Source organism: Budorcas taxicolor, chromosome 6 (assembly GCF_023091745.1).
Source record: "Budorcas taxicolor isolate Tak-1 chromosome 6, Takin1.1, whole genome shotgun sequence".
NCBI classification, from domain to species: domain Eukaryota; kingdom Metazoa; phylum Chordata; class Mammalia; order Artiodactyla; family Bovidae; genus Budorcas; species Budorcas taxicolor.
Genome location: NC_068915.1, coordinates 72241030 through 72267873, shown reverse-complemented (window position 1 = coordinate 72267873; position 26844 = coordinate 72241030). Strand labels below are relative to the sequence as shown.

Here is a 26844-nt window from a genome sequence, read left to right as displayed (position 1 = left end):
GGTAATTTTAGATGCTCAGTTTAAAAAATTCTTAGATGTACTAGCAGGATGCCTCTTCAAAATGCCAATACCCCCAAACATCTTAATCTAATCCATACTCACTGCTAGATTCTTTTATTTTAAAATGTGCCACAGTGAATGGATGTATCCATATTGGTTTGTTATAAATGTACACACACACACACATGCATATATACACAAAGTATATATGTCATGAGTTAAAGACCTGTCCAAAAGAAGAAATTACTAGGAAGTTAACATAGGTGTTTACACTTCATTGACAATGACAATTTATTTGAACTGAGGTTTCAATTGCTTAGTACTGATTGATGATAAGAGCAACTAGCAATTACAATGACTAAATAGAGAACTGGAAATTTCTCTTGTTGTGCCTTGGGTCAAAATTTTCATTGATGGATAAATTTCACCAAAATTCTGTAACCTAAGAATTGATTATCCTTCACTATAGAAATTTAACAGAATCCTAAAACCATAAATTTAATAACAATTATTTTTGTAGTGGGATTTATATTCAGAAGGAATAAATATCTGTCACTCTTACCAAAAGACTATTCTGAGAGTTCAAAAAGTATAATGCCATAATAAATCATTCATAGAAGAGGGTCTCTTGTTTAGATGCCACCACAGATTATGTTAAAGAGAAAGGCAGCACCACATTTCTTACTCTGGTAAAGGAGGAAAAACTTTCAAAAAAACCTGTGAAGTTTTAGCAGGTATGTTTAAACATAGCAGCACTTCATTAACAAGGACAGAGCAATATGATCACAAGAAATACTTGTAAGTCTAAACTGAATGCTATCTTGGGGCAGCATAAAATGAACACTAACTTGGGCAGGCATGCCAGTGTGTCTGCCTCACACCTGTTTAAGAAGAAAGTGACCTGTAAGCAAGGCAAGAACAAAGTGATACTGGTATCACGGACTGACTTTCATTACTTTGAGAAAGGTAATGAATGGTCATGCCCCGCAACTAGAAAGAGGAGTCATTTGAGATCTATTAATTGAGCCAAACAGTTCTTTCAAGCTTTAATACTGCCGACTCCTCAACTCTGGCACTGACTACCTCTCTCTGCTGGAAGTCAATGTTCATGCTCGGTAAGGGCCATTTGAATCTTTCTGACCAAGAGGGTCCAAGTCAGTCTGACCTCAGAACGTTGCGTCTAAGTGTCAACTTCTTGCAACATTGATGTATTTCTCTTGATATCTTTGACAGTGCTAAATTAGCATAATGTTATCATAATTTGAAAATGACATGGGGGCACAAAGAAGTCCTACTTTATATCTCTGTGTGTATATATGTATATACATACACATACTTTTCATTACCACATATATTTAGTAGCCCATATTCCACTATCACATGACAGAATTTCATGAATAATCAAGACATTTAATTTAGTTTTCTTGTGGCCACTCATGTAGTGAAGTGAAAACACCAGTATATTAATAAGGTCCCTTTTATTACATGCTATTTCTAAGCGGATATTTGGAATGCTCAGAAGACTCCACTTTCAGTCTCCTAAGGCTTCCTAAGACATAAAATGGGACTTGAAGGAACAAGTATCTTTGGACTCCAGTTGAAACAGAAGTAGTTTCTGTTTATATCCTAGGAAACGTTGGATAACATGCCTTGTTTCTGAAACTGAAAACACCACCAGATCAGCACACAAAGAGAAAGGATGCAATGGATATCAAGGTGGGTAAATGCCCAACTGTTCTGCGTCCTCATCATTTGTGCGAAGCAAGGTGGTACAAGTAGGCCAAGTCTGACTAGGCAGAGTTTGAAGGAAGATGCTTTTCTGTTTGATGCACAACAAAATAATTTCATGAAAATGTAGGGAGGGGAGAGGGAGCAGCTCTGTGCTTCTTGCTGTTACCTTTATTTATGTTCCTTGTGTCACTGAGGCTAGTTTAAAAATGGCAACAAGACTGTTCTAATCACCAGCCCCCTTTCCCACCTTTCTTCTTTTTCTGTTGCTGTTTCTTTTTTGTTGCTGGAGCCCCAGCGGGTTTCTGGTGTCGTGGGGGTATGATATTACTTGTAGATGTAGACGCTGTGGCTGCACTGCCAGGTCTTGGCGAGGTGGGTGGGCTGCTCACAGTTTTACTGGCATCCCTGAAATCATCAGATCAGGAAAGTGTTGGTCATTCATACACTCAACAAAGGAAACCACCCCTCACAGTCTCCCATACGCATTTTCGTTTTCTTTTGGCTGTGCCACCCGGCATGTGAGATCTCGCTTCCCTGCTCAGGGATCGAGCCCACGCTCCCTGCAGTGGAAGTGTGGAGCCTTAACCGCTGGACCATGGGGCAAGTCCCCACACACGTTTTCTTTAAAGGTGTGTTCCTCAACTCCCTGTCCATTTTTCCTTGAATACAATTTTTACTGCTTTTTAATTTTAAAATGTAATAGATGGTCCATGTCAAATTTTAGAAAGATTAGGAAAAAAAAAACCTTTTAATGATCTATAATCCTATGTAGAAATAACCTCATTTAGTAACATTTTAAATTCTGCTTTCTAGTCAAATTATTTATCTAGATATTTAGTAAGTTGAATTACTCAGTGTATTTAGTTTCTTTTTGAAGGTAATATAATCCCAATATTTGCAATACAATCCTACAATTCTAGTATTTACAATACAACCAAACCAGAAACAACCCATTTTCTTTCCTTTACATAACCATATTACAAAACATTTATTAAAGGCTATTGGACTATAACTCTCATACTGAAAATATATTTTGAAAATTTATTACTAATGACCTTGAGTCGATCTCAGAAAGAAGTAACCTATGCTCAACTGGGGAACAGTGACTTACAGTTCAGAGGAAGCTCCTGCAGTTGCTCCCTGGGTCCCTTTTCCAATCTGATCCTTCTTTTTACCCTTCTTTCTTCCTCGGTAGTAGGAACGTTCACGCATTGGTAACCATCTTTCTGGATCTGGGGTCACTTTTGGGTCGTAATTCTTAGGCAGTTTTCCTGTGTAACAATTAATTGATAAAGAAATGAGAGATTTGTGCATAATGTTTTCAAGACAGTTTGTTTAAACATTGTATCCAAATTTGGGACTAAACATTAAAACTGAAATAGATTTATCTGAGAAAAGTTTTATTTATATAATCTAGTAGCAGAAGAGGCCTTATATCTAACCATAACACAAAATTCAGAAGCCCTAATAATATTTCATAGGTGTATCCGTATAAAAAATTTTAATTCTCATTTAGTAAAAGATACTTTTCAAAAGAAACAAAACAAGAAAACATTTGAATACTATGTAACTGAATTAATAGTCTTATTATAGAATTAGTTTTTGATAATCAGTAGGTAAATCATATATAGAAAATGGGCATAGCTGTAATTAGAGTAAGCCTGGAGAAATAAGTCATTAACCATGTGAAAAGATGCTTGACCTCACTGATTAAAAATAAAAAGGACACAGGAGTTCTCTGGTGTGGTTAGGACTCTTGGCTTTCACAGCCACGGCCCGGGTCACGTTCAGGGAACTGAGTGAGACCCCATAAGCTGTGCAGTACAGCCAAAAAAAAGAGAAAGAATTTTAAAGGATAAAATATTCTAAGAAGAAGAATATCCAGTGTTGATGAGACTGTGGGAAACAAGCAAAACTGGCAGAAGGTGTATACTGGTACTGGTACAGTCCTTGTACAAAGCAATTTAATTGGCAGTACCAGGGCTGGACACGGACCTATGTTGCCCCAGTCAGGTTAACGCGAAAGACTTGCCAAATTCAGGGAGGGTCCCTTTGTCCTTCTGGATAACAAGAATGTGGCCCTATTTCCAATAAACATCTGATTACTCTAACGGGATTCAGTTTTATGTACAGTAGAGGAGAACAGAAAGGTAGCGACTACTGGATAAACCAACCTCAATGCTAACCTTCCTCTACACTGTCGGTTTCATAAACAGTCAATTGTCTTACACCAGTTCGATGGAGTTCTACGGTACTTGTAGCCAAAGGCATTCTACTGTGTAAGAGCTTACTGTGTGTCAGGCACTGTTCTAAGAGCTTTTTATATGCAGTATCATATTTCATCTTACAGATGAAAAACTCAGGAAGGTATGTTAAGAACCTGTTCACAGTCACAGCAAAAGAGCAATGTTACTAGAGCAACAATTTAAATTCAGGCAAACTTTAGAACTGGACTCTTTAAAAGTTAGAAATTTAAAATAAATGTTAGCCACAGTCAAATCAAAACTCAATTTCAAAGATATGAGAGGACAAGTTTATCTCTGAAGATTTCTATGTAAGGCTAACCTTAAGCTTTTATTTTATAGAAAGAAATCTAAAGATTAAAAAAAAAAGCCTTACCCTTCTTTTTTTTCTTCTTTTTTTTCAAATCTCCCTGTCTACAAAGAGAAGAAAAATCATTATCACTGTGATAAAATAATTACAGAGCATTAAGCATGTGCAAGAGACTGAGCTAGGTACTTTATCATGAAGAAGTTTAAGATGTGGTGTCACCACACCAAAGCTAATGAAACAGTTTGGATATTTATTCAGGTTAAATTTAATCAAGCGTCAAATACTGTAGTTTTTGGAAGGTGCTTTAGAAAATGGGTGACAACTGTTTTCACAGAAGAAATACAATTTACACTAGCACATATTAAATCTATGCAAAAAGAAATTTGTACAAGCACAAATATCTACAGTTCTGTGGTAAATCACTTTATATTTGGCAAAACTAGTAAATATGTAATCTAAAATCTTTGCCAGGAGAATATGCACAAGTATCATACAGGCAAAGAATATTTCTGGGAGGATATGCAAGGTAAGTTAACATCAGCTGTGGCCTTGGGTGGGAAAAGGGCAGACAGGGATTTGTCTCTCTACAAATTACACTCCACAACCGCATCTGCGATTTCCCAAAGAGTCTCTGCATGTCTTACTTCTCTGCTATTGCTCACATTTTGCCTATCTCATCCTCATCTTCCTCTAGAGTCAACAAAGTCCTCCTCCAGGAAGCCTTTCTTAAACTCCCATTGTTCCCAGGAAGGACTGACTATTTCCTCTGGTGTACTGCTCTAGCCTGCACAATGATAGCACAGGCAACCTTTATTTTCAATTGCTGCTTATTTCTTTCTTCTAGACTGAAGTTCTTTTGAGGGCAAGGACAATGATTTATTTTCTGTCAGCAACACAATATAACTTCAAAAGAAATTAATCCTTTTTATCAAAAAGTCAACATAAAGTTAAAAAAAAAAAGCATTAATAATGCCTAATGAAAATACTGTGCTGAAACTGAGTCAATGAACATCTTAGTAACTGTCTAAGGGAAAATACAAAGAAGATTAAAGGATTAGAAAAGAACTGTATGTTCTTACTAATTACCCAGCCCTGTTTTGAAAAAGAAAAAACCAACAAAAAAAACCCTGAAAATATTTTAAAAGGCATTATATGCAAATTCCCCAAGATATGGTTTGAATTTATTATTTTGGAGTTCTTGATAAGGCTTGAAATTGGGACAATGATTCAACGAAATCTGAAACAATATTATCACTGAGACGCCAATTCCTTACTTAACTTTTAAGTTAAAAAGGAACAAGTACAGGGCTCATAATGAGGTCACTCATATGCTGTTGCTGATACATGTTTTTTTAAGTTATGAAAAATTATATTTTAAGTCATTCAAAAGAGAAAAGACTGAAAATTTATGAAAGTCACAAAATCGGGAAAGTGGTGTATCTCTTTCATTCTCTATTTATCCTGAGTCAAAAACAGAATCTTAAGGGAACATTTTGTTTAGTAGGCCTCTGCTATTTTTGAGATGACAATGTATGGGAACAAGTGAAAAATCAGAATTTGACTTCTTATAAGTTACTGAAGCTGGCTAATGTTTCCTCCAAATCAGCAAAATAAACCTCATCTGAACTTTGGCTTCGAATTCTAAATAATATACTAAATGTACGTCAATAACCCACAGGTAAATAAATGTTAAGTCGGGCACATCTAGCCTATGGAACACTATGCATGCGTCAGTCGCTCAGTCATGTCTGACTCTTTGTGACCCGCCAGGCTCTGTCCATGGAATTCTCCAGGCAAGAATACTGGAGTGTGTAGCCATCCCCTTCTTCAGGGGATCATCTCAACCCAAGGACTGAACCTGGTTCTCCTGCACTGCAAGCAAATTCTTTACCATCTGAGCCACCAGGGAAGCCCCAGTACTATGCACAAAAAGAATAAAATATGTCTACATTGATAATATGGAAAAATCTCTAAGACTTATTAAAGAAAGTTCAAAAACAGTTAAATACAATATAATCCAGTTTCTATAAAAAAAACAGAAAAGAATCCAATCTAAGAAAAGTATTCCAAGATCACTTTCACGTGTAAACACAAAGAAAAAGATCTGGATGTATACATACTAAATTAGTACTAGAGGTAAATGCTGGGTGGGGAAGGGGGATGGGTAACAAGGACAAAAAGCTGGGCACAGCAAAGGAGAAAAGAAACTAAAGGGACTTTAACTTTATTCACATGGAATTTTTATAAGAATGCATTTATTTATCCCTTATATAACTTAAAGTTGGCATTAGTGAATATTATAATAAAACACATTACCCTTGCTCCTTTGGTTGATTGTCTCCAGTAACTTTTCCACCCTTCTTCCGAACGTATGTAGCACCAGGAGAATTTTCAAGAGCCTCAACATCTACTTTTAGAGACATACTATCCGATGAGGGCAAGTGTTTACTAAGACTACGACAGAACAAGAGTTTGTTCAGGAAGACAATATATATATATACATTTTTATTTTGCCAATGTATCTATGCCAGTAGGAAAACAGTCTTTTTTTGGGTTCCCTTCATCAAAAAAATATTAAGTCTTCTATAGAATAACAAGTCAGCAGATCATAAGGTCAATTATAGATACTATATTGTGAAAGGAGAACTTGAGAAAGGAGTCATAATCATTTATTCCTTAACTTGGTAATGTACTTCAAAGTGGTGGCTTAATAAAAACTCTATTCCAAAACAGTTATCATGCTTATAAAACAGATCTGCTCACTGCAAAGTTTAGACTTGTGGCTGGTTAGCATCCACCATCCCCACGTTGGTTTTGGGATCACCCATACTGAAGTAACACACAGGGTCCAAACTCAGCCAATCAGGGCACTAAACCCTCTCTTACATCAGTAACTGAGGTGGGCAAGTGACCTAAGAGCATTAATCAGAATGCTACCTCAGAATCATATGCAACCACCCAATAAAATATGCTTTTTCTTATTTTTTTCCTACTCTACTTGAACCTGGAGATATATAAGCTGCATCTTGCTGACTGCATTTTTGCTTATGAATCAAACTGTATTCCATTTGAATATTACTGTATTTTTAGGTCACAGTGATCAATAAATTCTCATTTTTGCTTTTACTAGTTAGAGGAGGGGTTTTGTTTGTTGAAATTTGTAACAAAAAGACCCTGGTCAAAACAGGTAAGGGACGAGATCTAGTGCACTACTTGAGAGAGGTCTGGAACAACCAAAAGGATACGCTTTTGCCTTCTCAGGGTCTACAAGTGAGTAAGCAGAAATAAGCTGCGCCAGGGTATGAATATCTTTCGGATTTTGTCTAAAAGAAGAAATAAGAAAAAGTCACTAAACAGTCTATAAAACTGGAGAAAGTAATATAAACAAGCAAAGTAACTCCCACATGTCAAATAAGAGCAATAAAACTTGGATTTCTACACTTCCACCCTTCAAAGCTTACTTCCATAGCTGTTCTAGGTCACTAATTGCCTCCTTCTTCCGCCCATATTTGAGTTTGAAGTTTGCAGCTTCCCTTATCAAGGACAAATGAGCAGGAGATTTGGGCTATAGGTTCAATAAAGAAAGAAGAAAAAGTTTAAACTACATATCTAGCAAGGCAATGAAGTTTTTATTCACTAGAGCTTTAAAATGGACCTATCCATTAGATTTCTCATCTTAAGTTTTATTGAATGCACAAAATAACATACACACACACACACACACACACACACACACACACACACACACACAGTGGGACAGATAAATGAGTACAAGTGAAGACCAATTTAAGAATTTGGGATACAATCCATCTCCATCTAAACTGTCTACAACTAGAAGTATTACTGCATAATCAAATCTTAAAAAGTTTTTCACTATAGTGCTCAAACATTAATTTAACATAATACTTCCTAGAACACTGATCTTCACTGCTAACAGTATTCATGTCACCTGTGTGTATGTACACCTGTGTGTATTAGATATTGCTATGCAGAGACCCATACTGGAAAAAACAAAGATGTTCCTATTAGAGACACACAATCATTCATGTACCGCTGTTCTATCCATTACTACCACCCATGCGCTCTACTTTAGCGGCTCTACTCTAGACAGCCACTAAAGATGAACTCTCTTATATGTAGTCATGTACAATTACTATTCTTATTTCTTGAGATTACAGACACAAACACACATACATACACTCAGGAAGGAGCTTCAGAAAATATAACTGTGCTTTAAAAAAAAAAATTTATTTTGCAGCCATTTCTTACTTCTAATAACTTTATTTGGACCTGGGATACTTAAAAACTGAATGATAGTCTAATAGCATTCCACTTTTTAAACAGTGAGTTGAAATGTTTCAATTTGCCTTAAGTATGAAATCATTACTACAGCTTTTTATTCTTATGCAAAAATGTACCCTCGTAACATTTTACTCCATTTATTTACCTGATGGTTCTGATACCACTGGATGGCTTGTGTAAAGACTTCAATGGCACTGTCAATATCTTCCTCATGGCTGTACATAGTCACTAATGCAGACACCTACCCAGTCAAAGGTATAAGTGAGTGAACAGAATTCCTCTGTCTCTCTCAGAATAAACTTTTTGAAAACGAGTTAACATTAAAGAAAGGGCAAATAAAGGTTGGTAGGCTCTCTGCTAGTACCTAATCCATTGTAAAAATTGCTAGCACGTAACTAGAAACATCAAGAACAATGGGGCTTTCCAAATACAAAGGTGGTTACCTATTAAAAAAAATACCTCCTCTAAGACTAGTTGACAAATGGTTTGTTACCAGTCCACAACAAGGTAAATACAGAAGTTGATAATAAGCACTTAGAAAATTAGTTTATATAGTATAAGACATTGCCAAGACATTCAAGACATGATCATGGAAATAAACGCACTAGCATGGTTAAACTCCCATGATAAGCCGTATAAAACCAGTGAAAGCTTGCCTAGTGTGCTGGGAGGACAGCAAGGAGGCTTGTGAAGCTGGAGTGGAGTGAAGGGGAAGCAGCAATAGGAGATGAGGACAAAAAGGAAGCAGAAACAAAAAGCTGTATCATTGGGAAAAACCAATAAAATCAATAAACCTCTGGCTAGACTAATTAGAAAAAAAGATAACAGAAACAAAATATCCTGCAGATATTAAAGATTATTTTCAGCCACATATTATATTTGATTCTAACATAAAGTAATCACAGTCCAGTCTTAAAGTAAGATTCTTCAAGAGAAAACACTACTATAATACTATTATACATTTACTGAGCGCTATCTGTAAACAAGCTGTGATGTAGAATGAAACAGTCCCTGTACAATAAATGCACATACCACCACTACAGAATTAATCTTTACTTTGAGACAGATGTGTTCACAGCTATACTAGTGATCTAAACCTGTGATGCTTGAATAATCAGAGAACTAAAACCTAAATTTGTTGGTCACTATTACCAAATTGTTTTAACTCAAAAGAAATCAAAAGTGAAGACATGATAAAATAATAGGCTAAGAAATTCCTATATATGGTCTTAGATAATTTAAGGCTGGCTTTCAGTGGTAATACAAGGCCTAAATAGTTCCTGACACATTTGATTTAATAATAAGTCAATGCAAAGCAGAGCATAAAATGAAATTAAATTTACACCAGAAAGCTATTATTTTAAATACTTCTATATTATGAATATATATAAAAAAGGCAGAAACTAAAGTGAAAACAAAGAAATATCAGATACACCGTGAACTTATATTAATGCCATTACTTTTTCAGTCTTAAACTATTTTAGTTATAAACTCACCATGCCTGGTTTATGCTTTAACTCCTCTATGCTTCTCAATATCAAACATGCTTTGGAAATATTACCTTAAGAGAACAAAAACAAAATCAGCATCACACTGAAGAAAGCGTCTCATGGAGAAAAAAAGAAAACAGAAAATTTAAGAGTCTTATTTGAGAACATCTCTAAATACTCAAGCTTTGGGGCCTCGGAAATAATGTGTTCTATCAATATTTACTCAGTTTGCCAACAAAGGAAATTAAATCCTAAAGAAACAACATACTTTGCTTGTGCCCACAAAGTTAATGACAGAACTGCTATCTGAAAAGTCTCCCAACTCTCAGCCTGTTGAATTCCATTTCTCTCTTTGCAGAGGGTAACTTAAAGGTAGGAATCCTTCCTTAAAGGCCTTGAAACTGTTACTGTAGGTATGAGCGCGCTGGACAGTAGTCCTACAATGTTGAAACGCTAGTTTTCTATTCATTGCAAACCTCAGTAAGTTACACTTTCCACAAAACAAAAACCATGACACATTCACTCTCAGTAATTAGTACGATAAATTATCTTTACAAAAATAAACTGAAAATTGGGTGAGAAAAGAAGATTAAAGGGGAAAGCAAGAAAAAGAAAAATGAGAGGTGGGAAAAGGAAAAAGAAACAAAAGATTAACATAAGAAATTTGAGAAAAGGGAAGCTGGTCTCAATAAGAAGACTTTTTAGACATTTTTTTCCCTAATTGCCAACTCCCCTCCCTTCTACCCATAAAATTTTCATTCTAGCCATCATAATATCCAAAAGATTTTTTCAATCCTCTGCTCCCACCAAACCAATCATCCCCCCCCTTGAGAATACACCTCCTGGTTTATGGCCGACACCAGAGCTGTCTGACAGCAGTCTGCCAGAATTTTCTGTGATGATGGAAACATCCTCCATCTGTGCAGTCCAACCAGCCACATGTGGGTACAAAACTTATGCAATGTAGTCAACACAACTGAGGAACTGAATTTTAAACATTGTCTAATTTTAATTTAAACTTAAACATGGATAGTGGCTACCAAATAGAGACAACACAGCTCTAGACACTCACTCCACACTGGTTCAAAACCATAAACAAAAAAACTACTAGTTTTCTTTTAAGATTCAAAAACGTTAAGTTCTCATTAAACTTCTTGGCCTCTTTTCTACCAAAGATATGGGTTATGAAGTATAAAAGAAGAATAAAGGACTAAATAAGAAATTTTGAAAACTAGGATGCAAAGTCACACTTATTTCATGCAAACACTACCACATGATAGACATAAGCATTTCTATACCAGACATCCACATCCAGGAAATTTAAGTATAGAACAGATGAATTCTTTGCTTCTACAGACTTTCAAGGCATAGTTTGAGAAACATTCTAACAATTTAGGAATTAACCCAAGAAAAGGCCTACTAAACTCACTACTACATCTGTTGGAGCTCATAGAATCTAGCTTCATATATGCAACAGGATTATGCTTCACTATGATGCAAAAATTTAAAAAATCACATAGTCTACAAATACTTCAGAATCATTCCAACCATATATTTCCGTTAACATGATTATTTTGATCATGATGAAATAATCATGACTACCTTGGGAAATTTTCAGCTGTGCCATGGTCAGCTTAATTTCAGCAGCGTTTTCTGGATGCTGATCTGAATAGTCCTAAATAGTTGGGGGAGGGGGGGAAATCACATTTAATTTACACAACTAAGTGTACATATTCTAACTGCTTATTTCAGCCTTATTAAATTTTAAATCTAGCTTTAAAATATTAAATCTCTTGTTTCAGAACAAATGTTTAAATTTGAAAAAATTTTATTTGATACCCACTTGGCTTCAAAATTATGCTCTTGACTTCAAAATTATTAAGTAAGTGCAATAACATCAAGTTTCTAAGAAGTCACCAGCAGAAAAATAATAATTAAGATTACTATGCAGATTTTTTAAGATACTAAAAAAAAAAAAATTATGACTCTTAACTCCTTATCCCTGTTCAGGAACATTTCCCCTGAAGATGGTCCTAATTTTACACTATCCAATTTTCCAATGTGGTCTACTCTCAGGGAATTCAATGTGATTTATCATTTCACTCTGGTTAATTAAAAATCAAGTCAGTATTTCTGTAATTGATGTTTTGGATCAGGACTTTAATTAGAGAATACATTATTGGTATTTTACATCTAAAACAAACCATTGTGTGTGTGTGTATGTGTCAGTCGCTCAGTTGTGTCCGACTCTTTGCGACCCCATGGACTGTAGCCCACCAGGCTCCTTTGTCCATGGGATTCTCCAGGCAAGAATACTGGAGTGGGTTACCATTTCCTTCTCCATTAACAAATCATTAACTACTGTTTAACTGATCTCCAAATAACTTACATAAAGAAAGCTGCAGCCCAAGAATTAATTGAAGTGACACTCTGGCATGTATCTAGTGGTATATTATCAATACTTACTCATTTTCCCATGAAATTTATAAGGCTTACATTATTATAACATAATGAAAATGAAACAAGGCTGCAGCCGTCTGACAGCTCATGAAAAGCTCAAAATTCTTTTACCTGAAGCAGCTCTATTGCTTTTGTGTGCTGCTTTTCACGGCAGAGCTGGGCAGCTTGGATCAACACCGGAAGGAGACGCTCAGGACTTTGCGACTGCAAACTGGCAGATATTTTGCGACACTGTTCTGCCTAAAAAACAATATTTCACACCCCACCCCACCCATAAGCTGGTTAATTAAATCAAACATTAAGTGAATGACCAAAGGGAAAAGCATAGGGGAGGTGGAAGGAAATCAGTTGAAACAAAATCGTAGGTGAAGAACCACTTAGGTCGAGAGAGGTGGTTTATAGTAGCCTCAATTTTTTCTTATAAAAAAAAAATTTCCATTTACTGAATATAAACTATAGGTTCTGAAAGCATTTAGGAAGAATAAGTCCTAAATATTCATTGGGATGCTTTAATTCCAGAATATTGTTTAAACACACACACATATCAAGTGTCACCGTTTGCTTCAAAGCAACAAAATGTGCAGGTATTTCTTGCTAAAGTATTTAAGAACAATATGACTCAGCTCTAAATAATGAAAACGTTTCTCAGCCCACTGAAAACTCCTGCTCTAGAAGAGTACAAAATCATAACTTAATTAGAATTTACACACACGAGAGTTAGAATCGACCTCATTTATAGCTCGAGGTGATTATGCACAAACTATAATGAAAGATGGCTCTTAAATCTATACTCATGACCAGCACCTTTGATTTTTTCCTTAATTTAGAGAAATTAGAAATAAGGTAATGAGAAAATTATCTCATTTACAGCTGTGAACAGTGTCTTCTTCTTAGAAGCCACCAACTACACACCTGTACAAAGAAATGGGCAAATTACTTATTTAACAGTTAAAATTTGATACATGACATTCTGAAGTATGCATGAATTAAAGACAAAAAATGAAAATACAGACTGGACTGACACAACCATTATGGATCATGTACCATACTCCAAAAGGTTTAGTCAGGGGGACCAGAGCTCTGTTACCTACCTGATTTGTGTACATAGCAAGTAAAGCTTTGTTAAATTCTATAGCTTGCAGTTGTTTCTTAGAAAGCTTAAACTCCACTCCTTCTGCATTAGTTAACTTCACCTTCTTCTTGGAGTCAAAGACATTTTGATCCTGACAAAGAAAAGATCACTCATTATTAACAACAATCTTAGACTTCAACTCGAATTTCAACACTCCAAGGTATTATTTTATGTTAACACAACAAGAAAGCTTGGAAGATAATATACTTGGTTGAGGTGCCTATGCTACTATGATGCATATAAATTTGGCTTGAGTTCTTGATTTTATCTTTCCACTAATAATGGCCTGTTTTTAGCATTTTGATTAAAAGTACAGAGGGACTGCACAAATCTTACAGTGAAAATCAGGACTACAAAGATACCTAAATTTGTAATTTCTACAAACTATCTCAAGAATTTAGATGACCGATGAGTAACGTAATTTACTCCTCTTTGACTTACTGTCATACATAAACAAATGGAATGGATGGATGCGAGAGTTGGACTGTGAAGAAGGCTGAGCGCTGAAGAACTGATGCTTTTGAACTGTGGTGTTGGAGAAGACTCTTGAGAGTTCCTTGGACTGCCAGGAGATCCAACCAGTCCATTCTAGAGGAGATCAGCCCTGGGTGTTCTTTGGAAGGAATGATGCTGAAGCTGAAACTCCAGTACTTTGGGCACCTCATGCGAAGAGCTGACTCATTGGAAAAGACTCTGATGCTGGGAGGGATTGGGGGCAGGAGGAGAAAGGGACGACAGAGGATGAGATGGCTGGATGGCATCACTGACTTGATGGACATGAGTCTGAGTAAACTCCGGGAGATGGTGATGGACAGGGAGGCCTGGCGTGCTGCGATTTACGGGGTCGCAAAGAGTTGGACATGACTGAGCGACTGAACTGAAGAACGGAAGGGACTAAGTCATGCTGCACCCTGAGAAGGACAATCAGATCTCTGAGTGTCTACGAGCATAGCATTCTAGCTTTGTTAAATATTTGCAAATATGTGTTACCACTGTGCTTTTAAAACCAGGTTTTCTATTAAAGACTAAAAGGAGGCAAAGAAGAAATCTAAAATAAATTTTACTTTCTGAGGGTGAAGCTTCAATCCAATGTGAAATTATTTTAAACATACAGTAAGAAACATATAAATCTTTAATAAACTATTTCTAGTTGGTACTCTTATCTCACTATTTTAATACTTAAATTCACCATGCATGCCACTGCCAGATTTCTCTTAAACTTTGCCATCATGGCACTTAATAAAATTTTACATTTTCTGAGGACTCCCACACCTTGATCATCAATAAATTGAAACCTTTTTGAAACTAGCTAGCGTGTATGTATCTTTTGCTCTCGCTGTCCCCTCAGAAGTCATTTGCATACGCTTAGGCATGGGAAATGCTTAACCTTCAAATCATATCCCTCCTGCAAGGCTCTGCTGAAATTAGCCAACTCAGAATCTTTTTTTCCTCACCAAAAACCGCAGTTACAAAGTATCTGACTAGATATTTAAATGTGCACAATTTTTTTGAACACTAGAATGAGATTTTTAATATTACACAATGATTAAGACCATGTTTCGTATTTATTTTGCATTACCTAATGGATTCAGCATATTAAAAAGCAGACATTACTCTGTCAACAAAGGTCCATCTAGTCAAAGCTATGGTTTTTCCAGTGGTCATGTATGGATGTGAGAGTTGGACCATAAAGAAAGCTCAGTGCCGAAGAATTGATGCTTTTGAACTGTGGTGTTGGAGAAGACTCTTGAGAGTCCTTGGACTGCAAGGAGATCCAAGCAGTCCATCCTAAAGGAGATCAGTCCTGGGTGTTCATCGGAAGGACTGATGTTGAAGCTGAAACTCCAATACTTTGGCCACCTGATGCAAAGAGTTGACTCATTTGAAAAGACCCTGATGCTGGGACGGATTGGGGGCAGGAGAAGGGGACGACAGAGGATGAGATGGCTGGATGGCATCACCAACTCCATGGACATGGGTTTGGATAGACTCCAGGAGTTGGTGATGGACAGGGAGGCCTGGCGTGCTGCGATTCATGGGGTCACAAAGAGTCAGACACGACTGAGCAACTGAACTGAACTGAATGGATTCAGCAATACACTAAAGAAAAATTCAGAAATGTTGAGTGAAGAAAAATTCAGTATCTATTTATTAGGTTGGTGCAAAAGTAATTTTGGTTTCATATTATTAAACTTTGCTATTTGATACTGAATACATTCTTAAATAAATGCAGTTATGTTATATATCATTTTAATGCACATTTCTTGCTTTATAGTTTTCGCTAATGAATTATTACTTGCTGTTTATTTCATATGTACTTTAGACTATGGAAATGATGGTAGACAAAAAGCAAATTTGAGCAATTTTCTTATTCAAGTTCAAATTGAGTCATAAAGCAACAAAGACAACTCACTACAGCAACAACACATTTGGCCCAGGAACCGCTAATAAACATCCAGTGCAGTGGTGGTTCAAGAAGTTTTGCAAAGGAGACGAGAGCCTTGAAGATGAGGAGCACAGTGGCCAGCCATTGGAAGTTGACAACGACCAACTGGGAGGATCATTGAAGCTGATTCACTTACAACTGCACGAGAAGTTGCCCAAGAACTCAGTGCCCACCATTCTATGGTTATTTGACATTTGAAGCAAATTGGAAAGGTGGAAAAGCTCAATAAGTGGGGGCCTCATGAGCTGACTGAAAATCAAAAAAAGCGTTGCTTTTAAGTGTTATTTTCTTATTCTACACAACAACGAACTATTTCTCGACTGGATTGTGACATATAACGAAAAGTGGATTTTATACACCAGCCAGCAATGACCAGCTCAGTGGTTGGACCAAGAAGCACCAAGCACTTCCCAAAGTCAAACTTACACCCAAAAAAGGGTCATAGTCACTGTTTGGTGGTTTGTTTCTGGTCTGATCCACTACAGCTCTCTGAATCCAGGTGAAACCATTACATCTGAGAAGTATGCTCAGCAAATTGATGAGATGCATAGAAATCTGCAACGCCTGCAGGCAGCACTGGTCAACAGGAAGGGCTCAATTCTTCTCCGTGTTAATGCCTGACCACACATTGTATAACCAATGCTTCAAAAGTTGAATGAACTGGGCTACAAAGTTTTGCCTCATCCATCATATTCATCTGGCCTCTTGCCAGCTGACTACCACTTCTTCAACAATCTTGACTACTTTTTGCAGGAAAACGCTTCCACAACCAGCAAGCAGGATGCAGAAAGCTTTCCAAGAATTCATCAAATCCCAAAGCATGAATTTTTATGCTATAGGAATAAACAAACTTATTTCTCGATGGCAAAAATGTGTTGACTGTAATGGTTCCTATTAATAAAGATGTGTTTGAGCCTAGTTACAAGGATTTAAAATTCAGGGTCTGAAACCGTAATTACTTTTGCACTAATCTAATGGATTGAGATATTTAGTACTTCACACACACTCCTCCTCACTATTTATATATCAGTTAAAAACAATTTGTCCTCACTAGCATTCCATGGACGGAGGAGCCTGGTAGGCTGCAGTCCATGGGGTTGCTAAGAGTCGGGCACGACTGACCGACTTCCCTTTCACTTTTCACTTTCATGCATTGGAGAAGGAAATGGCAACCTGCTCCAGTATTCTTGCCTGGAGAATCCCAGGGAGAGAGGAGCCTGTTGAGCTGCCGTCTATGGGGTCGCAAAGCGACTTAGCAGCAGCAGCATTTCAAATTGTTCATGAACGTAAGCAGGTAGATCTTGCTGCTAAGAATCAAATGCCAGCATCAATTTCTGGAAACCTACACCATGACAATGGCCTGCAACACCCTGTAATTATTACCTTTCAATGCCACTATCCTATATATGTGAACCCTCTGAATCTTTGCCAAATGAGGTGAGAGATACCATACATGGCTAGAAGGAGAGCACTTTGGAGCCAGAGACTAGAATCTGACTCCAAGTTCTACCTCTTATTGGCTGTGATCTTATACAAATCATTTAACTCCTTTTAGCCTCAGATTATACTTCTATAAATTGGAGACAAGTACTGTCACCTAAAAAGATAACTGTGAGGATGAAATAAGCTGGCGCTTGGAAAATCACACAGCCTACGAAAAGAAACCAACTGTTACTTTTCTAATTCTCTATTGACTTGAATTTCAAATCTGAACTTGAAATATCTTCTCATTAAAACAATGTTCCAAAAGGTGTTTAATCTGACTCACACAGGACTCATTAGGATTGTTTATATACATGCTTGTAATATTTTACTCAGGGCTTGGATTGAGGAGGGCGATGGAGAACGAGAGAAAACCTGCCCATGGCTCTTCTCCCTCAAAACAAAAACCACTGAAAAGACAAAAACTATAAACAGAAAACTTGCATTCAGACTTACTAGATGAAGAAATCAAAGTCTAAGCAATTTACTTCTCTAACAAATATTCAACATATAATGTTAATAATGGGAAATATTATTATAGCTATATTAATAATATAATCATATAGAATATGATAATTCTAATAAATAATGGGAAAAGGGTAAGATTTTAAAGTCCAGTGTATATAGCTACAAAATAGTTCTATTATTTGAACATACCTTGCAGAATCATTATGAGAGTTAAATAACACTCTCCACTGTGATTTTTGGGCTTCCCAGATAGCTCAGTTGGTAAAGAATCCACCTGCAATGCAGGAGATCCCAGTTCAATTCCTGGGTCGGGAAGATCCACTGGAGAAGGGATAGGCTACCCACTCCAGTATTCCTGGGCTTCCCTTGTGGCTCAGCTGGTAAAAAATCCACCTGCAATGCAGGAGACCTGGGTTCGATCCCTGCATTGGGAAGATCCCGTGGACAAGGGAAAGGCTACCCACTCCAGTATTCTGGCCTGGAGAATTCCATGGACTGTACAGTCCATGGGGTCACAAAGAGTAGGACATGACTGAGCAACTTTCACTCACTCACTGTGATTTTGCTGCAACTGGACTTTGTCATGGAAAAGCCTATCCTAGAACAAGGCTGGGGTAATATGCTTCTAGTGTTAAGATATAAGTGTAGGAAAACCATGGATAGTCCATACCTTGTTAATTGTAATGATGTTATTTGCAATCACAGCTAGCAATGCCACATCTGTTGGTCTGTGAACAAAAAGTAACAGTCAAAAAGGAAGAGACCGTTAAAAAGAAACCTTATCCCCTATAAAAGACACATTTTTATAACTCACTTACTTTAATTTTATTATCTGGTTGTAAAGTTGCAAAGCCTCCTCTGTACGACCCTGAAGCTGCAGAATATAGGCCATCTGCCCATGAATGATGGCCAGTTCTGCCTGGGGGTCTTCTTCAGTCCCATCCTAAGCAAAAAAAAAAAATTTTTTTCCCCATATAGTCTCCAAATTGATCCACATATACAAAAGACTATATAAACAGAAAGAAAATATATAATTTTCAGGAATTTTCCTATAGAGTCAGTTTTGTTAAATTTAGGAATTGCCATCAAAACAGGGAAGCTTAAATGAGAATGGCAAAAAGATAGATTCTGGAAGAACATGGTAACAAGTTCAGGAATATTATTCACTGATCATTTCTTCTTTAAAACCTAAGAATTAATTTATATTTATATGACTTTAAAATGAAATGCATAAGGCATATAAAATTTTTGTATTATAATTTCTCACCCTAAGACATTCTATCAAATAAGGGTTTTTGTTGATCTTATTCCATCAAATAAGATTCCAGAGGGTTTCTGTGATTCCTATTTAATGAATCAGCATCATTTCAAAAAGTCAATAAATACTACAAAGAAGTCTACTACAAATTTATATTAGCTACAGTATAATATCTGGGCTTAACCACAGTGGAATACTTACAGAGTCTTCTGAAAATGAACGGCGGCAGAGATCTATAGGAAAAAATGTTTTTAAAATTAACATTGCTGGGTAACTCTCATTTCTTTCATGTTCCAATGAGCAAAAACAAAATTCTTAAGCAGAAGATTTAAGATAATTTTGATAACAAGCAAATTTGAGATTTATCATTAGCATCAAACACATTATATAAATATCAATCCTTGATTATTCTTGCTCTTTGGCATTTTCTTTTACTTGTAATCCCTGTTAAAATTTTTTTAAGGGAATTAAAAATCTATAAATGCAACAAATGTTGACTGTAAAAAATCAGTTATAGAAAAGTATAAAGACAATACTCCTGCCGCCCAGAAGTAACTACTCTTTAGCATTTCAGTTATTATTTTTAATGTAAATGCACAGTTGCATTTTTAAACAAAAGTGGGATATTCTACTATTTTAAAACCTCCCTTCCCCCATTAATATACTATGGACATCTTTATAACACAGATACATCTACATTATTATTTTTAACATGAATACTGTTAATGACCACATGGTAATCTATTCTATGGTTATAATGAAACTACCTAGTCCTCTAATAGGACAGAAACACATGTTTGTTAATTTTTGTTCTTATGAACATTCATACATATATATATATGAATGTATCCAGTTTTTCCTTAAATTTCTAGAAATGAAATTCTTAGATCAAAGGGTATGCAAATTTCAAAATCTGCTACACTGCCTCAAACTGCCCACTGCAAAGCATCTACTACTTTTATATTCAAACCTCAAACTATGTATGAGGGTGTCCTCCATACCACTTCAATGCTAGGTATGATCCAGAAATCATAATTCTTACACAGTTTTCGCCTCATGGTGCTCTAACCTTGGCCCTTGTTTTAACCATCAGTATTAATAAACCAGAGCCTATTTCATCTTTTTTTCCTTCCTATCATTCACTGCAGTTCAACAACATCACTTTCATAGCTTCCAAGGAATATGTATGCAGAAGCAAGTTGAAATATTTCAGGAGTTGGGACCAGTCATTAAGTTCTCTAATAAATTATTTTCTTTCAGTAACAGCTTTCAAGTATATAGGTACTGTATATGGAAACATACTAAGTGGAGTGAAAATGTGCTTGAACAGTGTTATCAATGCACAAATATAGTGTATACTCAGGCACACATACAGGCACACACTGTACTTGTATACTTAATACCAATAATAATTATAACATTTACCAAATGTTTATTAACTCTGTTACCTTGCATTTAAAATTCACAGCAACTTGTTCAAAAACCTACTAATCAAACTTAGGTTTTGGCGTGGTTGAATATGGACAAGTAGACTGGTTTAAGGATAAGAAACCAAGAGACAGACACAGTCAGAATACCAAGTGAAGGCTAGGTGGATTCTGAGAAATTTCCACTGCATCAATAATTTCCACTTAAAAACGTCCCAGAAACCAAATGTAGGTTTTGGAAATACTCTGCAAAGTTATATGCATGTTACGTTTACATATAATTTTAACAAGTGTCCAACCTTCAGCTTTTTGCAGAATTCTCATCGCCTGGCTCAGCTGGCCTTGTCCTATAAGAGCACACGCAGTATTGTAGCATAGCTCATGCGTGCCTTCTTGGAGACCCAAGTTCTCCTGCCACAGAGCAAAACACCAGTCAAACACCAGACAGGAACAACGTTTCATGGCTGTATGCACATACAGAGATACTCACTGGAACCACTTTTTCCCAGTTGCTTTGAGCTGCAACAACTGCTGAAAGATTTGTTTTTCTCTCCTCATCATAATCATCTTGGGAGTTTCGGACAAGATCTCTATATACAGCCAGGCATTCATCATAGCGTTCTAACCGGTATAACTTAAGAGATAAATAGCAGATCAAAAATCAGAGAAGACAAGTATTGTGTTATATCCCTAACCCCATATAAACCCTTTTTGGAACTGTTATATAAGAAACCTAATTCAACATAATGTGGGAAATTAACTGTTTTCCTTTACAATTTTTCAATTAGTTCTGCATGCTACTAATACTTCCCAAAAGTTACTTGCAATGAATCTCTACTATACTGCATATTTGTAGGCATGATTCAGTGAGAAAAGCCATTGTATCAACTCCCATCTTGACAGGAAAGTGTCTAAGTGGGTTGTAAAAGAAAATCATTCTGTAGAAATCAACCTTGCTATCTAAGTCTGACTCAACAATAAAAAAAAAATTTCCCAGAAGATTACTAAGCCCTAGTAAACAGGAACAAAATTAGATATTAACACAAGGGCTTACTATTTCTAGGGGCTCATTATACTTCATCTTCATTACCCCTTCCCAGAAACCAACTATTGTATTGGGTAGTATCAAGTGTACACAACATAATTCTTGCTTATTCCATTCAAGTTGTTCTCAGAGGGCAGTGAGAACTGCCACTCTGGGTCAATTAGCCTACCATGTATGCAAAGACGGGTACCCTTTATCAATACCAAAATGCAGGCATTCACCCTAAACTAACCCAGCTTACATGAAATGTGTTTTATGGACCTATAATCCATAAATGTGCCCAAATTTTTCTTTGTTAAACTAACACCACCTTTTAGGGACAATATATAATTCAATACAACATTATTTGCCCTAAACTGACATTTTAAAAAATTTTAAGAGGGTTTTGCTAGTTCTAGTAAAACATTTCAGTTTTGTTATCATAAATAACCTTATAGGCTTATTTGTATGTCTCAAAACTCTTTGAAAATAAGGTATTTCCAGAGATTTCATGAACCATCTGAATTCATCCAAATTCTTATTCATCATGATTTTCTTCATTTTACACTTAGAATAAAATACCTGTTAAACACTATAAAGACTACCTCAAAACTATAGTATATAAACTTACTGGCCTTCATCTTTCCAACGACAAAGTTCAAATGTCATAGGATAGTTCTTAATTTCCCAACTACCCCGAGGAAGTCATTTGTTCATAGAACACTATACATGCAGTTGCTCATACGAAGATCAAGAAGAGGGAATATGTTGAACTGGTTTGGTGGCAAGTTTAATGGAGCATCAGGATGGGCTGGGGTTCCTCATCCCCACTCCCTGCTCTAGGCAGAATCTCGTTCACTTAGGATGACTGTCAAACAGGGATTTTAAAGCAGTAATTACCACTTGTCCATAAAGCTCCTTTAGTTTGTCTGTCTGCTGGTTGGCACTTTCTATTGTCTTCAAGGCATTCTCAATTCTGTTCAGCCTATACTCACAGTATGCCTTCTCAAAGGAAAGAGAGTTACTGAAAAAGCAAAAACCAATATGTGATTATTAGCTAGCAGAGCACCCACTATAAGCCAGATACTGCTCTAAGCACACTTGATACATATTAAGTTATTTAATCATTAATAAGATGACAAATGCTAGTGACTTGTCTAAAATCAGACAGCTTAAAAGTGATAGAAAATACTACATTCATTCCCCGAGGCTCTCTTGTTTTCATGGATATTCTTACTAGAATTACTGGCCTTTTGAAACAAATATAGAAAAAAACTCTGAATTAGCTAAAAACTGTTTTAGATATACAGACAATCTCAACATTGTTTTAAATGTGTTGTTCTACAAGTTTCTTAAATCTATTAATCAAATAATAAGCCATAAAATGCAGTTTTAACTTGTTAAAGAATAATTAGCAAAGAAAAAGTAACTAGAAATCTTAAAAGAGCACAGCACTTGTAACTAAACAACTGGTAAACACACAACTACACAGAACACTACTTATGCACATAGACTTAAGAATTCATCTACATGAATGTCACACATGAAACTCATTTTGAAGTTTCAACCATAATATATGAGGAAAAAACCAATATCAAGCAGATGGCAATATCCTAGACTTAACAAAATACTATTTGAAAACTTCCCCCCCCCACAAAATCACCCAAAATCAAAACAGTGAATTTTAGTATAAACATGTTTATTAGAGGAAAACAGGATACCTTTTATTGGGGCTTCCTTTGATAACCCTTTTATTTTTAATAAAGTCTAAAATTTTTTTTTAATCTATAATACATGCAGTTGGCCCCAGTAAAAAAAACAAAAAGGTATGCACTGAAAGGTTTTACTTCCACTGTTATTCAAATCTACTATGCTCTCCTCTCCTCCTACAAGTGACTATTTTTATTTATTGCTTCTGCATCAAGTGTTTGTCTTTGCAAATACAAAAAAATACACATAGAAATTCTTATATCCTTATACAGAAGGAAGTATACAATACACTGTTGTGTACCTTATAGACATTAAAGAATAAATATGATACAACCTGCATTTCAATACACATTTCATTTGGGGCTTAGGCATAACTAACGAAAATGAAATTACAGTAACAATTCAGAATTTAGGTTCACATTTCATGAAATGAAAAATGAAATAACAATAAAAAACTGCTGGACTTCCCTGGTGGTAGGTACAGTGCATAAGAATCCACCTGCCAATGCAGGAGGACACAGGTTTTATAGATCCCGAGTCCTGTAACTGAGATCCCACATGCGCTGCAACTACTGAAGCCCACACATCCTGGAGCCTGCAAGCTGCAACTACTGAAGTCTGTGTGCCTACAACCTGTGCTCTGCAAAAAGAGAAGCCACCACAAGGAAAAGCCCACACACTGCAACAGAGTAGTCACTGTTGGCTGCAACTAGAGAAAGCTTGCACAGCAACAAAGATCCAGCGCAACCCCAAAATAATAATAAACAGTAATAAATTAAAAATGACTATATATTCTAAAGACTGCTAAAGAACTCTGAAAGATCTTGGCCTAATATCATACTCACCTAAACAGTTCTCAAAGGAGACAGGCACAGAGGTCAGGCTAAGACTGCCAAACCATCCTAGAGACCTTGACTTACACATCCCGACCCTACATGTTCTGCCCTCCTCTGTCCCCCACCCCTTTTTGCAAATTAAACTTCTGCTGAATTGCTCTCCCTACATCCTTCAAGAATTCTTGTGACTCTTATTTATGGCCCATGCTCCTCCAGAGTATCCCTTCTTCTTCCCTTCCCTTCAAAGGGAAGACAGGTGTAAAGAAAAGGCTCCTTAAGGCATGACAGAACAGAGGTTACTACTGCTCTTTCCAGTTTCAGAAACACCACTGGGAAGCAAGAGGAAAAAAGAGGAAAGGAAGGAAAAAGGTAAAAAAATCACTGAATAATGGGGGGAAAACACGGAAATGGTTATAGCTGTGGTAAATGTGCACAAGCAACTAATTAAATCACTTACTTGGCAAACACTTTGGTGTGAGTGTTGATGACATTCAAGGCTTCCTTGAAACTTCCATTCTGGATAAGGCATACCACTTTACAGTGCAGGGCAGTAACATCGTCTTTGTTGATCTGCAGTACTAGAGAGCAATTTTAGGGAAGCAATTTTTAGATCCATTCGCTTTGCACATTTCCACCTAAGGAAGCTACAACACCAATTTTACTGCAGCAGAAATGAATGGTCAAAATATTTTTTAAATGGCTGATCTTTAAGTTAAGAAGTGACAATAAGAAGAGCTAGTTAGCCTTTCCAGTGAGATAGCTTCTCAAGATGCTTGTAAAAAAAAGTACAGTGAAATAAAGAATGAAGCTATTTTCTATTGCTTTTTCATCTTGGGACGCATGGTATATCCTACACATTTCATTACTTCACAGGGAAAGAAAAAAGTTCACATAGAACTTAGCAGCAAATGACAGGTTTGATTATAAGTTTGTCACTAACTGCCTTGAGGTATTGGGCAAGTCATTTGACTGCCAAATGTCAACTTTCTGGTTGCAAAATGAATATGAAAGCACTACCTATTTTACAAGGTTATTAAGAAAATTACATGAGAATACTCTGTATAAAGAGTTTGTGTACTGTAAAATATACAATTTATTTTGCTGGCAATATTTCCAAGCATCATTCAAAATTTCCCTTTTCGGCTAATATAACTAAACCAGAAATACAAGGAAGAATTCAGTTGGCCAAGTGTCAATGCTAAACAGCTGTTCAGTGTCAAAATGACTAGGATCACTCCTCGTGCTTTTGGGCAACTATAGGAATTCAACTCCCAGTCTAAGAATCAGAGTATTTTCTATCAATTAAGAAAATATATACTGGAGAACAAACTGACAGTCCTTGCTGATTAAAGAATGCCTGCAAAATACTACAGTGCTGATTAATATTGGTTGCAGGCCTAGCCAAAGGCCAAAGTTAATTCAAAACAAGAATCAAACAATGCTCATTAGTAGCTATTTTCCTCAATGTGTGAAATCACAAAAAGTGCATTGTGGGCATAATCACTTATTTTCACATTAACTCAGCAATAGGTTATTGAAAATCCATACTTGTATGTTACAGAAACATCTTGTGTGTTATTACTGCTTTGAACAGTCAAACCCTGTCCAGGTAATTACATTTCCAAACCAAACAAATACAGGCAATATCTTCAGTAAATAATTTAGCACGACAGAGAGCATTAAAAAGCATGGCTATATTACAGTTAGGTAGTAAATGATAAAAGAATATAATGAATTGAACGTCACATCGAAGACAGTTTACTCGAAAAACGAGCAGTTACTGGACAAAAAACAATACACCTTTCTTTTTTGTAACATTATTTCAAATGTTAGTGCTTTCACACACACATTTTCTTGTCTAGGACGCTGGAGGGATTCTATCTGTGGGAATGACAGGCCTAACATCCAGATACAGCCCTTTCCTCTACCATGAGTCTGTACAGCTTCCACTTCGTCAGCACTAGCTTCCAAATTACGTGTCCCAGGCAGGTTCCTCCCCCGCACTGCGGCCCAAAAGGAAAAGCTCCCTTAGCAATACTGTCTTGATCACTCCACTACAAGAAAAGCCAAAAGGCGGCAACGTGGAGTATTTGCGAAATAAGGCGTGAAATCAACGGAGTAAAATAAAAACAGTTTACAGAAGACGCTGGGAGCTGCGGTCTCTTTAAATCCCTCCCTCGCTTCTCGCTGGGGGGAGCTAAAGAGGGAAGTACACGTGGCTCTAAGCCACCCAGGACCCAGAGCTGGCCGGGTTGAACAAATGGACGGCGACCCCCGCCGGCTGGACGTTCCGGCCCTAGCGGGCGGCTGGGGTCTCCTCTCCCCGCATCTGCTCCGAGACGGTCGCGCGCGTCGCAAAGGGGCTGCATCCTCCCACCCGCCCGGCGCTATGCGGACACTTACTCTTGTTGACGGTTTTGAGAGCGCGCGTGAAGTCACCGTTCTGGCCATAACGGTTCACTTCACTCCAAAGCGCAGGCACCGAAACCCCCCCACTGCCGCCGCTCGCCATCTTGGAGGAGAGG

The 26844-nt window shown here is 36.8% G+C and overlaps 1 protein-coding gene across 1 annotated transcript; it reads right to left on the bottom strand.

Moving 5' to 3' along the window:
* Positions 1-162: 162 nt before the first annotated feature.
* SRP72 (signal recognition particle 72) lies at positions 163-26844 on the bottom strand. The gene is made up of 19 exons (XM_052642320.1): positions 26723-26844; positions 24777-24897; positions 22674-22797; positions 21240-21383; positions 21049-21160; positions 19524-19555; positions 18883-19007; positions 18735-18792; positions 13628-13759; positions 12648-12776; positions 11679-11751; positions 10083-10147; positions 8732-8827; positions 7746-7849; positions 7530-7607; positions 6601-6738; positions 4351-4388; positions 2843-3002; positions 163-2136 (listed from the first exon to the last, which is right to left on the bottom strand). Exons 1-19 carry the CDS (start codon positions 26829-26831, stop codon positions 1959-1961), a joined length of 2016 nt encoding a protein of 671 aa, XP_052498280.1. The 5' UTR covers positions 26832-26844; the 3' UTR covers positions 163-1958.